The sequence below is a fragment of the Rhinopithecus roxellana genome, chromosome 13, assembly GCF_007565055.1.
Source record: "Rhinopithecus roxellana isolate Shanxi Qingling chromosome 13, ASM756505v1, whole genome shotgun sequence".
NCBI classification, from domain to species: Eukaryota; Metazoa; Chordata; class Mammalia; order Primates; family Cercopithecidae; genus Rhinopithecus; species Rhinopithecus roxellana.
Window position 1 is genome coordinate 132,222,849 of NC_044561.1, and position 14,662 is coordinate 132,237,510.

A 14,662-nucleotide genomic window follows, 5' to 3' on the forward strand; every position below is an offset into this window, starting at 1 on the left:
TGGGGCCCCCAGGAACCCTGCCCACACCCACATCGCTATGCGCAGACACTGTTTTCACCGCGGGCAAGGCCTGAAAGGATTTCACACACCACTGCAGGCACTTCTGAACCATAGACTCCACAAGCACAGGTTACTTCCATAATAAAAAATTTCACAGTGGGGAACAAAAATAGGTAATTTTTACAAACAAGGAGCCGAGAGCAGCAGCTTCCCAAGGCCGTCCTCCAAAGGGAGGCAGCCCAGCTCTGCAGGTACCCACAGGGATGGGGTGGCAGTGCCACCCGTAACAGGCCAGACCGGCTCGGCCGTGCTGCCAAGTCTCCATGGCACTCTCTCTGTGCCTCCACTGTCCTTTGGCCCCCACAGCCGCCTCTAAAGGGTCTTGGGAGATCCCCTTGGGCACCCTGCAGGGAGTGTGGCTGGTGTAGAAGGCCAGACCGTGTGGCTGTGGGAACAGGAGGGCCCACGGGATGGGACCTGGGCCGGCAGCTGCCTCGAGATGCAGGCAGGGACTTACTCTGCAACCACTGTTCACGCCTCAGCTTCATTTTCTCCTTCTTGGGCAAAACGGTCTTGGCCTCTGCACCTGAGGAAAGAGAACATGGGAGTGAGAAAACGTGTCCAGGTGGCACCCCCATGACCTGAGAATGGGCTGGGGCGGGTTCTGACGGTGGAGCCACCGCAGTCACTGCAACTAGTCTGGCCTGTGCCGGCCTCTCAGGCTCCACGGCTCTGGGCAGCACCAGGGGCACCTGCAGCATGCCTCGACCTGGCCTTGGGAGGCTCTCTCAGCAGCGGCCCCCCGCAGTGATGGCCTGGCCACTTACTCCTGACCTGCCCCGGAAAGCAGGTGTCCCAACACGGAGGCCTCCTCCCCACCCATGCCCCGAATGACTGTCAGGGCAGGCCACGGCAAAGCCATGCAGGAACACCCAACAGCTCATGAAGGGGGCCACGAACAGGGCAGAGGCCTCTACGGGGACATCCCCAAGATCCTGCACGGTCACGTGAGGCCCAGCGATGTACCTGCTCCCTGCCCCCTGCCAGGCCTGATGACGTGCTCAGTGGACCAGAGGCTCCATCCCTGGATCCCACAAAGCGGCCCTCTCAGGGAGTCCCCAAAAGTGAACTCCACAGGTGCCCCTGTGCTTGGTCCACATGGAGCTCAGACACCTGCCCGGCAGGTGGGGAAAGGAGCCTCATTTGCTCAGGGAATGGGGTAGGGGCGGGATGAGCCTGCAGGGCCATGCAGGTGGGGACAGCAGGAGAGGGCACTGGGCGCTGCATCTCCGACTCTAGTCTGCTCTAAAATAGAGGGGACTCAAGGCATCCCCGTTTCCTCGGCCTGAACTATTTCCAAGGCGGTTCAGCCTCCGCCGCATTCTCCCCAGAACACATCTCCCAATTTCTCTTTTAATGCATGCAGACCTTCCTGGCTTGTCCAACAAATCCACCACGTCTCATGAAAAACAAAGCAGAAGCAAGCCCTGCCTGGAGAAAGGCAGTCGCTGCGCTCAGCATTTCAGACTTCACTTCGGGAGTTGGTGTGAAACCTCCAAGGCCCAGGGCTCCTTCCTGCAGGATCTGATCCCCTCCCACGGCTTCCCGGTGTGCCTGGGCTGACCTACTTTCCTCCACTGCATCCCCGACCTCTCGCTCCCGACCACAAAGGGGAGGGGCTGATTCCGCAGCTTTTCTGGAGCTCTGAAATTGTTTCAAAAGAAAAATGAATCTAAGACCAGTGGAAACTGACCCGGACAGTGACCTGTGTCGTGTCGGAATGAAGAAAACGAGGCCTGGGCGCAGGCCGGGTCAGGAACGCAGCACAGTGACCCTTCCCGGCTCTGGCCCCAGGGAGCTCCCCAGCCCCATTGCCATGGCACCAGGAAAACAGGAACCAAACACGCTACTCCTGCAGGAGGAGAGGGCCTGGAATGCTGCAGCCGGAGCAGAGGCTGCCTGGAACTGCTGGCAGTGGCCCCACGACCCCCAGCTCCCACTGCTTTCTGGGCCCAAGGCGCCCTCGCTGAAGTGCCCTGGCACAGGTTCATGCCTCCTCCCCTTCCAGCCTCTGGATGGGCTGACGGGTGATCACGAGCTACAGAGGGGGCTCGCCCTGCGCGTTCTGCTTCTCTCTCCTCCGTGGGCCCAGGGCCACAGGGACAGGGCAGGTGGGTGCACCCCCACCTGTGAAGGGGACAGTGTGAAGTCAGCTCGAGCTACTCTGGTTTCTAAATTTACCCACAACAAGGCCAGCACAACACAGCTCCCACAGGTCTGCAGAAGCACAGGAGTTTCCTGTGAGTGCAGCAGAAATGCCAGCTCGGAGGGCTGGGCTGGGAGTGCAGATGCTGGGCCTCAAGCAAGGGTGTCTAGAGCCGCCGCTGTCCTGTGCCTCGTCCCAAACCCAGATCCCATCAGCGCCAGCACTACAGCCCCAGTGGCTATGCGAGGGGAAGGTCACCAAACACGTCTGATTAGTGACAAAATGACAGCAGCAGGGGCCACCCCTGAGGCACGTCATCCCAGCCTGAGCTTCTCACACGGGGCCTGGCCGTCCGAGTGGGCACCAGGAATACCAAGCCAGAGCTGATGGTAAAAACACGACGTCACAGAATCGACCAGTCAGCCGAGCTGAGGCTGCAGAAGGGTGCACACTTGGAAGGACTGTGACCTCGGCTTCCCGCTCTGGGCAGAGAGGCTTCTTCCTCCGCGCCCTGTGCCCTGTCTGCTTCACACACTAGGCCACCTGCTGCACAGGCGGCTCAGACACTGCCACTCCTTCTGGCCCGCTCAGTCCATGACTCAAAGGCGTCAGGGGAGACAGGCAAGTCCCCATTAAACTGAACCTTAAAAAACCCCAGCCAGTGGCTGAGGCAAGGCTAGAGGAGGTGCTCACACCCTCATTCCCCCAAAAACTGAGACAGGACCCCCCCCGAGGCAAGGCTAGAGGAGGTGCTCAAACCCTCATTCCCCCCCAAAGCCGAGACAGGATCCCCCCAAGACAGAGCCTCCCTGTGGGGAAATACGCTGCAGGTGCCATCCACTCCTCCTCACACTCGGCGGAACCCTCTGGGGTCACCTGTTGCTACTGGCAGTGAACAAGCCCAAAGGGTGAAAGCCACAGGGTGGCTCCTGCGATCTGGGTCCTGGGGCCACCCAGTGGTACCCAGGGTGCTCCTGGCTGCCACAGCGCCTGTACCTGAGGTGGACTGCAAGGCACAGGGCAGATGGATGGTGGAGATGAAGACGAGGAGGATGAGAAGCCATGCCCTCGCCTGAGTCTTCAGAAGCCCAGGATGCAGCTGCCACGGAGCCGACCTGCAAAGAGGTGCCCGGCTCACACGCAGCATGTGGGGACGGACCGTGTGGGACAGCCCCTCCAGTCCAGTGGGAGGCACTCTGAGGAGGACTCGAGGGCCATTCGAGGAACAGCCTTTCTAACCCTTGACTCTGGAAGATCCTGCCTCGGCCCTGCCCTCGGGGAGTGACTAGAAACCAGCCCTGAGCTGACTCGCCACGGAGCCCTGGGGGTGGCTTTGGTCCCCGGAATGCCGGCTGACCCAGCAGAAATCTGCAGCATGAGTTGAATGGCTCCGCACAGAGAGGGATGGGCACACACTCAGGTACAGGCTGCCTAAAAACCCATGACAAGAAAAGTGAAGGTGAGATGCTGCCACGCAGGAGCCAGGGCACGTGCTCTGGAAGTGCAATTCTGGGGACCCTGGGCAAGCCAACTGCCCCGCCAGAACCACGGCCTTCTCAGCTGCCACGGTGCTGCCTGGGCTCTCTGATCTAACAAAGGGGTCCCGGGAACAGATGCAGTAAACCAGGCACAGTGGAGGACACCACATGTGGCAGCCACACAGCAAGCCTGTGCGCTGCAGGCAGCTCACCTGGTTCCCGGCCCTCACCAGGTCAGCAGACACAGAACCAGGCTCACCAGAGTTGGGCTGTAGGGTGACGCGGTTCACGGGGCACGTGTTCTGACGGACCCTAAGGAAAATCAGCACGAGACTGGCTTTTCCATGCACGCCATCAACAAGCCATGATTCTCACCCCACAAAGATCTGCATGAGGCTCAGGCACAGAACACAAGACGCGATTCTGCTGGCACGTGCTGCTTCATCTCGGACTCAGGTGCCGGGAGACGCTGTGGCCTACAGAGCCGCTCAGATGCTGCCACCACCACCCAGGTCACGAGATGAAGCAGCACATGCCAGCAGCATCTCACGGTGTTGAGGTTCTCCTCACCACGCCTTCTGGGTGAATGCAAGCTGAAATGCATCGCGAGACAGGCCGTTTGGGGAAAAATGAAGTGGGAATCATCCGTCTCACTCTATACACAAAAATAAAGTCCTGATGGACCAAATACATTAAAAAGGTACTACAAAAGCACTGCAGAGAACACAAAGGGGCCACAAAACACACACAAAACACAGAATTTGCTACAGAAAACCTTTAAACCTCTGCAGAGAAAAAAATAACATGAACAAATTCAAAAGAACTACCAACGAGGGGGAGACATCTGCAGTTAACAAAAGAGATTGCTTCCTTCCTACATAGCTTTCTCAAACCAATCAACAGCTGAAAAGAAAAACAGGAAAAGGCACATACAGACAGCTCACAGCAATGAAGGCTGAATGGAGCCTTGCTGACGAAGAGCCGCACATTCTACGAGGCAGGCATCGGCAGACACCTCGTCCGTATCCTCCACAGGTACCGGCTGCAGGTGGAGGCCGACTTGGGTGCTGCTCCCGGCGGTGTCTGCAGTAGGCAGCCTGGCAACGCCTGTGAAGTGTCAGATGTTCATCAAGCTGGATCAGCAACTTCACCACTGCGGTCTGGTCTACAAATGTCTTTACATTCACAAGGACGGCCCACACTCCCTATACAGCTGGGTGCACCGGACAACAAAACCTCAGCAGCCGTGATGTGAGGCTGCCCCAGAACACAGCCCAGGGAAGCAGTAGGGGCAGACACACCCCCACTTGTAAAAACATAGGGGGCTGGGAGCAGCAGCGTGTGCCTGTGGTCCCAGCGGCTCAGGAGGCTGAAGTGGTGGGGAGGACTGCCTGAGCCCAGGAGGTCCAAGCTGTAGTGAGCCCAGATTGCACCACAGAGCAAGACACTGACCCCCGCCTCTGAAAAGAAAAAAAAAAAAAAAGGAGAGGAGCAGATAGACCAAGACGTCTGCAGCGGGGAGGCTGTCACTCAAGGGTAGTGTGCATTGAGTTTTTCACAATATCTACCATTTGCCACTTTGCACAACTTCACGAAGAGGCGGTGCTGCTGGAATACGCTGGAGAAAGCACAGCTTTCCCTGGGAGCACTGGTGGGCGAGCATCCAAGGGGAGAAGCGGCAGGAGCACAGGGGACCGGGAGTAGGGCAGTGGGAGGGCCAGGTTCCCCTGCCTCTCTGTTTTCCAAGCTTTCTTCCTTTTTTTTTTTGAGACGAAGTCTCACTCTGTCGCCCAGGCTGGAGGGCAGTGGCGCAATCCTGCAAATCTCCGCCTCCCAGGTTCAAGCCATTCTCCTGCCTCGCCTCCGGAGCAGCTGGAGTTACAGGCGCCACCACACCCAGATAATTCTCTATTTTACTAGAAATGGGGTTTTCATGATGTTGGCCAGGCTGGTCTCGAGCCCCTGACCTCAAGTGATCCACCTGCCTCGGCCTCCCAAAGTGCTGGGATTACAGGTGGGAGGCACCGTCCCCAGCCTCTTCCTTCTTTATACTACGTGTCTGTCATCAGGTGTCCATTTTAAAGAAATACTCAAAGACCTTTTTAAATATTGGTGACAAATTGTCTTGGTCAAAGACAGCATCCTGGAACAAAACTGGAACAAACCAGGCACTGCCATCCAGGGTCCGCATCGGCAGACACCCCCGGCAGAGGTTTGCAGCAAGGAAAAAGTACCGGCAGCACAGCAGGGAAGAGCAGTCACAGCCAAGAGCGCCTGGGGGGTGGCGCTACCCATGGACACTGAAACGCACAGCGCCAAGGTCATGCTGCTGCACTGAGGAACCCAGGCTGCAGGGCTGGAGGATGTTTCCACCGCCGGTCCCTGTGCCCACATCTGCTGTTCTGAGGAAAGAGAAATGGCTCACCTCAACTCCCTTCTCCCAGGACCTGAGGGTGGGCATTCAAAATCACAGACAAATCTGTCAATGGCCAGAGTTCCCCAAGTACCATGTCGGGCAGTCCCCACCCTCCAGCCAACACCATCCACCCCAGCCAGGGGCTCCACACTCCCCCCGAGAGAAGGTGGCCTGGGAGACAGGGCCTCTGAGAGAAGGGTCCCCAGGAGCACCGGAGACAGCCTGTGCACGGCGCCCGCAGAATGCTCGGCCCCTCTGATCCTGTCAGCAACCCACCGACCAGAAGATGTGGAGTCCACGGGATCTGGTCTTGCAAGTGTCACAGAGCTGATACAAATAAGAAACGTGGGCTCCAAACCCCACAGGATTCTCTCCACAGACATGGCAGCAGGCTCCCTGCACACTCCATACCCACCCCCAATGTCAGCTCACCCCACAAAGACCCTCCAGAACCCCCATGGGCAGCGCAGCCAGCGGTGGATGCGGTACTCCGGGCAGTGCGGCTTCTTGCTGTCTTGTGAGCTCCCAGCCAGGGTGACCAGGCAAGAGAAACATGTCAAAGGCCTAAGAACGGAGAAGCCAGAGACAGAACCACCACCATCCCCATACATGGCACGGTGGTGATGCAGAAAATGCCAAAGGATCCACAGCTACTGGGACTGAGGGCTTCAGAAAGGCCTTGGGGTGCGGCTGAGGTTTGCAGCGAGGAAAGTACCAACAGCGCCGCAGGAAAGAGCAGTCACGGCCAAGAGTTCCCTGAGGGGTGGCGCTACCCAGGGACACTGAAACGCAGAGTGCCAAGGTCACGCGACTGCACCGAGGAACCCGGGCTGCGGGGCCAGAGGGCTCTCTTGGCCTCCTGCCCACACACCTGGCCTGTGTCCTCGGCATCTGCCCAAACTACCCGTCCTACCTGGAAAGGAGGGGGCCCCTGAGGACTGCTTCAGTCCTAAGTCAACACAGGACAGGCTCCCGAGGCCTGGACACAGGGCCCCACCACCGGGGATGGGGCCCGAAGGAGTGGCTGTTCACCTAGAGGCGTCCTGCCCCAAGAGGTACAGCCACGCGCAGCACTTGGTGGGTTCAGTTGGTTTGGGGGCCCCCCCAGGGAATCTCACAAGAGCCTCCACGACCTGCCTACTCCTAGGACAAGCACATCAGAAAATCACAGTGCTCAGGCCTCGGCTGCCCACGGGTCCTACCCACAGCTGCACAGGGCCCCTGACCGTGACAGGCCGGCCACACGCCCAAAGGGGAAGGGAGAGCCCTGTAGCCAGGAGGGCATTCACTGCCACCTCCCATTAGGAGTAGGGTCTGAGGAGTGAACCAAGAGAGCCTGCTGCACAGGCTCGGCTTGGGCCTTCCCAGGCGGGGTTTGGAAAACACACCAGGTGGGGTACCAAGGGGGAGGCTGCCAGAGGCAGGGCCCTGGGGACCTCCTAGCCTCAGGACAGTGCCTGCAAGACAGAATGAGTGCCATGCCCAGAATACAGTGGCATCCAGGGCCCCAGCCCGTCCCTGCTCACTCCTGTTTCCATTTGAAAACACTCAGCTGCCCTCCCACCCCAGCTGTCGAGGAGGACAGTGACGTGCAGGATGCCTCAGCAGGATGCTACCAGCCAGGCCCCACCAACAGAACATGTCGAGAGCCTTAAATAGCTCCAGCCACCAAGCTCCAAGTGCCAGGTTTAGAAATAGCAACCCACATGCTCAGACACCGCCCCGCCGTCTCCTAGGCAGGAGGGCGCCCAGAGCACATGACACGGACACCCACGTAGCAGCAGCCCAAACGAGGGAAGGTCCCGCGGGGCCACATAACCCCAACTGTCCACCGAGACAAAAGACCTCTGCTGGGCACAGCATGCCCCTTGGGAGGGCGGTCCTGAAGCAGCTGGGGCCAGATCTGCAGGGGAGAAGGAGGGCCCTGGGGCCAACCTTCTAGTGATGGAAGGCGGCTCCTGGGAACCCCCAGGCCAGGTCCAAGGTGACTGGGTCACATACTCTGATGTGAAAGTTCCAGAAACAACTTAAACATTAGCCCTGACAGCAGACAGCTCTGATGAGAGGAGTCACTCCCTGAGCGGCCAGGGAAGCTGCCGATTGCTGTCTGGCAAACAGAAAAAGGCAGTGGCCGAGCTTCCCGGGTGGCGAGCAGCGCAAGCCCAAGACGGCGGCCCAGGGACCTCAGTGAGTCAGTGAGATCCAGACGGGCCCCGCCCACAACGGCCACACATGGCTGGCGAACCCTGCTCAGACATGGAGCAGCAAGGGCTCCTGAAGATGCTGCTAGCTAAGGCAAGGGCCTTTCCTGAGACGTCCCGCTCCAGTTAGTGATCAGCACGGGCAGCAGGCCTGGGCAAGAACACGTGTGGTCCAGAGACGGTGCCCACACAGTGCCCTCGGGCAGCGAGAGATGGTGCCCACACGGCGCGCTCGGGCGGCTCTAGGGGCAGGGCCTGGCTTCTATCTCCCAATGGTGCATATTTGCCTATTCTGCAATGTGTGCGTATGCGCTACTTTTTCAATTATGAAAGGTTATTTTCTACAAAAGTAATTCGAGATAAAGGTTGATCTTGGCCGGGCGCGGTGGCTCAAGCCTGTAATCCCAGCACTTTGGGAGGCGGAGACGGGCGGATCACGAGGTCAGGAGATCGAGACCATCCTGGCTAACACGGTGAAACCCCGTCTCTACTAAATACAAAAAACTAGCTGGGCGAGGTGGCGGGCGCCTGTAGTCCCAGCTACTCGGGAGGCTGAGGCAGGAGAATGGCGTAAACCCGGGAGGCGGAGCTTGCAGTGAGCTGAGATCCGGCCACTGCATTCCAGACCGGGCGACAGAGCAAGACTCCGTCTCAAAAAAAAAAGGTTGATCTCTAACCTTCAAATCTCAGCCACAGGCATGACGGTGAGTGGGGCACGGTGGGCAAGGACATGGCTGTTCACCCTGTGCGTTGAGGACTCAGCCCCTGGATCCAGATGGTAGAGCCGGGACTTGAACAGGATGGGCAAGAGGCCACATCCACAGCCTGTCCCTTTGCTTCTTCTGGGGCTGTTGCGGCAAGCTAGGGCCACCCATGCCCACTCTCCCTGCCTCTCTCCTGTCTCCCTGCGCGATGCCACGAGGTGCTGGCCCCGTGGATGGCTGTGAGCTTCAGCGCCATCAGGCAATGGGAGCTCCTCTGCGCCCAGTATGGCAGCGGCCGCGGTTTCATCTCAAGCTGAGTGAACAGGAGCCAGGCCACGAGACACAGGCACAAGAGAGACTGGTCGAGCCCAGGGGAATTCTCCTGTGTGTTCTGCTGCTGCTGTGTGTTTGAACCATTTTTAAGACCTTTAAATCCAACTGGCAACTTTAATCCGACGAAGGCTTAGCCGGCTGCACTGTGCCCACGACACGTGTGCCCAGTCGCCGTCACGTGCTCCAGGACAGGCACCAGCTGGAGTCCCTGTGATCCTCAGGCAGGTGCCGGCCACACTTGCCTGGGCCGGTCTCTGTGCCCCAAGTTCTACGAGGATAAACCCATCGCAGTTCTACAGCAGTCCCCAACTCCCTCCTTCCGCAGGTGAAGGAGCTGATTGCAGAAACCCTGAGGACACCGGCAACGAGGCGCAGGAGGCTAGAACCCCCGAGGCCCTGGCTGGCTCCTGACTCCCAGAGATGGGAGGAAACAGCACTCTGTCTGGTCCACGTCAAATGCCTCAGCGTGGCACCATGGGACTACGTGACCGTGGGCCTGAGAAGCGCCACCAACAGGGCCACGCTCCCGGATGGACTGGCGTGGGCCACGCCTCTGACCCCTGGTCTAGCATCTCAGCAACACACGGCTCATGAGGATGTCTGGCCTAAGAAACAAGTCACTGGGCTCCCAACATACCGGTCAGCACGGCCACACCCTCCACAGGAGTGCAGGTAAGAAGGCGCCCCACTCCCAGCCACTGCACCACGCAGCCAAGGCAGACGACACACAGGGAGCTGCGGCCGAGCCAAGGCCATCTGACCCCAAGCCTCACTTCCACGGAGGCATCTCCAACGTAACCTCCCCGTCGGTTTGTTCTTATTTTAACTTGGGAGTAGATATAAGTAACAAGTGTGTTCTGCATGGTTTCTGTCATATCCTTGACTTCACAATTGTAGAAAAAGGTCTTTAAAAAAGGAATTTTTTTTTGAGATACTGGAAAATAGCAGAAAATGAGCCCATTCTGTTTTCAGACAGGCACCTGGGACTCAAGCTCAGAGACATAGGCAGGGTGGGGGCAAGGTTCACTTTCCGCCATTTTCCAGTTTTCTTAAAAAAACAAAATCCCTGAAGACAACCGTGTAAGCCCAGAGTCTAAGGCATTCTGTACTGTCTGATGAGGAGCCGGGACTTCCCAAGTCTCCACTGTGCAAGGCAGGAGGGAGAGCCTGCATCTCTATCCCGGGACTGACCCACACCTGGGCTGACCTGAAAAGGACACAGCTCTGCTGCCCTCTGCTGGGCAGATCACCCGTGCAGAGGGACGCCCAGGAAGCCAAGGTGGCTCCCTCCACCGCAGGTGCCTGGGGGTGGAGTGGCGTCTAAGCAGGTACGATCACCTGGGCATCGCCCTGTGCTGACTGGGAGAGCCAGCCCTGCCCGAGGGCCGGGTGCAGGAGCTCCGGGTGTCCTTGCACCACAGCCTGGTGGCCTCGTCACCCAGTCCAACACGCCTGCAGATGTGTTCCACTGAACAGTAGCAGGTTGTACACAGCCGGGAGGCGCAGGCGGAGGCGGCAGGAGTGGCTGTCAGAGCAGCAACGGTGGTGGTGGGTGTCCTTTGCCCGGCATCTAAGAGCAGGCCTCTGCGGCTTCAGGTCTGGCCCCGCGGTGCGCTCTGGCCTGCTGCTGCTGCACAGAGGGCTCTGGGGAGTAGGTGGGGCTGGGGCCACGCTTTGGGGACCCGGACAGCAGTGTGTCCACCTGGCCAAGGGTGCCGGGTTCCTCTGGAGGAGCCTATGTGCAGGACCGCCTGGGCTGTGTCCCTAGGGTCCACCCCATATTGGGGTGACTGCCAGGCCTGACATTCCTGACAGCTAGGTCCAGGGCCCACAGCCCATGGCCCACAACCCACTCCCAGATCAGGAGCAGCCCCGGGCAGGGCCACAAGCTGTGCGAGGGGAGCCACAGCTGCATGCTCCAGAGCCAGCAGGAGCAGGAGCAAGCAGCAGCCCACCTCAGGGCTGGGGACCCAGCCTCTCTGCACTCTCACTCTTACAGGCTCAGAGATGCCTGCTCCTGCCGCCTGGCCTCTCCCTGCTTCCAACACCCACTCCAATCTCAAAGTGGGGTTGGGGCCGAGCCCAGGCGCTGTCACGGCCTGGCCGGGTGTGCACACACCCAGGCCCTGCCACCTCGGGCCCCTCTGGACCTTGGGCACCAACGAGCTCTGGGAGGAAGCCAAGGCAGGGGCTGCGGGTGGCTTGGCGCTGGCCTGCAACGGCCGGACCCTACGCTTGCTCACACACACCCTTCGCCACTCCATGCCCGACTCCAGTCTCCCTTGGAGCCATGGGATCCAGGCCAGTAGCAGTAGCACAAGCTTAGCACAGCCTGCCAGGCCAAGTGGGTGAAACGAGCCCAGCGGCCCTGGGCAAAACTCGAGCAAAGGTGCCACCGGCCACAGGTATCTGGCCAGAAAAGCAACACCTCCAAAATCCTGTAACCCCACCAGCGCCTCTCATGGTCCCCACGCCCCCAAAAGCCATCCACCGTGCTGTGAGCTCCCTCTCCAGCAATGGTGACAGGCCTCCCTCCACCCTCTGCTCAAGGGGCCCCGAGCCCCACCTGGCTCTGAGTCCACGCCAGGCCTCGCCCCGCTTGAGTCCCGAGTGCCTGTTTGAAAACAGGTGGGTTCATTTTCTGGTATGAAAGAACACAGAACTAGAAATCCAATTCTAAGCATGCTCCAGGACAAGCTCCCTGGACCACATGATGCTGCATGACCAGCTCCCCCGGACCACCTGATGCCAAGGATTGGCACCATGCCCAAGGCTTCACGACCAGCTCCCCGGACTGCCTGATGCCAAGGATTGGCGCCGTGCCCAAGGCTGGAGGATGCAGCCACCACTGGACACCCGGCCGGCTGCCAGGCTCTGGTGTTGCACAAGCTCACTGCGCCAGCTAGAGTGGGCTGCACAGCACGCACAGCAGGTGGCACTGTGTTGGGGGAGGCTCAGGAGACGGGTGCTCAACCCAGCTCTGCCACAGGTCCCTCGCCACCCCCAAAGCAGACACGGAGGAGCTGTAGCCTCGATATGGGGTCCAGAGGCTGCCACAAAGCCCCTGCATGCACAACCCAGCCCACAGGCAAAGCGGAGTCCTGCTGGGGAGGTGCAGAGGGTCTTAGAGAGCTGGGGCGGGAGGGGACTCTGGGCCAGCCTCAGCCTTGCACCCATGCCCTCCTCCTCCCATGGCAGGAGGCTGCAGAGCTCAGAGGGTCCCTCCCAGGATGCAGGGCTCACCTGTAATGGTAAGGCAGGCCCCAGGGCACAGGAAGGGAACTGGGGGCAGATGTGGCTTCTGGGCGAGCTGGGATCCCAAGGGCTTCAAAAAAACACAGAAGGGTGCAGATGGGCACATGGATGTCCACCAAGTGATGGGCCACAGCCTAGACCCCTCCCCTGGGCCACCCGGCTCCTTGGCCAGAGATGCGGCATGCAGTGCTATTTCTGACTCAGGCCAGGGAAAGGACGATGAGACACATCTTGGGAAGTTGATGTTGCACTAATCCAGGCAGACAGGCACCCACAGGCCGCCACCTCACTTCCATAGCCAGGCGGGTCACTGAGGGGTGGCGGCCAAGTCACGGGATGCAGTATCTGCATGACATGGGCCTGCCCTGGGCCCAGGCCCCAGCACAAGCCCAGGGTTGGGGGGGTAGGGACCCAGGGCACCAGCCAATCAGGAGCTGAGGAGACCACACCAGAAAAACAGAACTGTTCCTGGAGAGAGGGAGGAACATGGTGAGGAGCAGCCAAGATGCAAAGGAGCCCAGTGAGGCGCCTGGATACCTCGGAAGCCCGAAGAAAAGGGGCTGGGGCCTCCAGACCAGGGCAAGCCCCTCCGCCTGTGGGGCTGCTCCTCTGAGGGTCTGTGGGCCCCACCCATGGGGCACCCCTGCCACCCTGCCAAGCTGGCGCTTCAAATCCCAGGGGAAGTGGAGGCTTGTCCCTGCGTCTGAGCCCTCTGTGAGGTCCAATGGTCCCCTTTATCCAGCCCAGGACTCTTCAGTGCAGAGAACCCACAGCAGGCGGTGGAAGGAACGTGCACCAGAACCCTGGGCCGAGAGCCGCAGACAAAGATGGCTGGCCAGAGGCCTCGCTCCAGGACGGCTGTGACGGGGGCCCGCGGCAATGAGCTCAGAACACCTCCTCCACAGGACGGCCATCTGGAATGCACCTCAGGGACAACCTCCAAGGGACCATTTTGGAGCACCTTCTCCTGAATCCCCCTGGGGCACCGAGGCAGAAATCACAGCCATGGGCAGTGCCTGAAGCCACCGGCTCCAGGCCAGAGCCACTAAGTTCATCCCCAGGCCAAGGCCCCAACACCCAAAACCCTGACCCTGCCACACAGCTCAAATAACTCCCATCCTTGTGCCCCTCCAGGCGAGCTATGGGAAACACTGCATACAAGCAGGAAGTGCCAGCATGGGCCAAGCTACAGTCCAAACTGCACGAGCTCAGGGCTGGGGAGTGCAGAATGGGCCACGCTACACTTGGCACAAGCTTTAAGATTTTTACGCACAAATAAGGGTATATGAATTAAGAAAAAAATCAATTACCAATGGACTCGCAATCAATAGAATCTTCAAATTTTTCCAACTTATTGTTCAATTACTTCAAGAAAACATTTCTATGCTCTACTCTCATAACGTGGTTCTGAAATTTGAAATCAACCTTTGACACCATAAAGTTCAAGCTTCTACCCTCTCCCACCAGTTACTCTAAATTAATGAGGTTTGAGTTTATAGAAAACAAAGACCTGGCCAGGCGTGGTGGCTCATGCCTGTAATCCCAGCACCTAGAGGCCAAGGCAGGCACATCACGAGGTCAAGAGATCGAGACCATCCCGGCCAACGTGGTGCAACCCCATCTCTACTAAAAATACAAAAATTAGCTGGGCGTGGTGGCATGTGCCTGTAGTCCCAGCTACTCGGGAGGCTGAGGCAGGGGAATCACTTGAACCCAGGAGGCGGAGGTTGCAGTGAGCCAAGATCACGCCACTGCACTCCAGCCTGGTGACAGAGCAAAACTCCATCTCCAAACAAATAAACAAACAAACAAACAAAACCAGAAGATCCAGGGTGGCTCAAAGGAGAGGCCACAGGGCTGCTGGGCGTGACCTCAGCCCAGGAACACTGCGAGGCCAGATGTTGCTAACGAGGAGTTTCCCTGGTAGGCAAGAGGGGTCGTGAGCGTGACGCCTCCCTCAACTAGGAGGGGAAGAGGGGACGTGAGGGTCAGTGCAGCAGGTGGCCTTGGGGACCAGATGAGCCACAGGGGTTGAAGGGAGAGGGCCAAGAAAAGGCAGAGGAAAGAGG

The 14,662-nt window shown here is 59.1% G+C and overlaps 1 protein-coding gene across 9 annotated transcripts in view; it reads right to left on the reverse strand.

The window, feature by feature from the left end:
* The window catches only part of FAM207A (family with sequence similarity 207 member A), a 61,255-nt gene that overhangs the window by 30,507 nt on the left and 16,086 nt on the right, over nt 1-14,662 (reverse strand). For 8 of the 9 annotated variants that reach the window (XR_004052825.1, XR_004052822.1, XR_004052824.1 and 5 more), the window contains exon 3: nt 518-586. Coding sequence is in view for 5 of the 9 variants with exons in the window: in XM_030915589.1 (XP_030771449.1) it covers nt 518-586 (69 nt within the window). In the remaining 4 variants the exon portion in view is untranslated. Of the gene's footprint in view, nt 1-517; nt 587-4,617; nt 4,755-14,662 lie in introns of those variants that run through there. The other variant, XM_030915592.1, reaches the window with a different exon arrangement.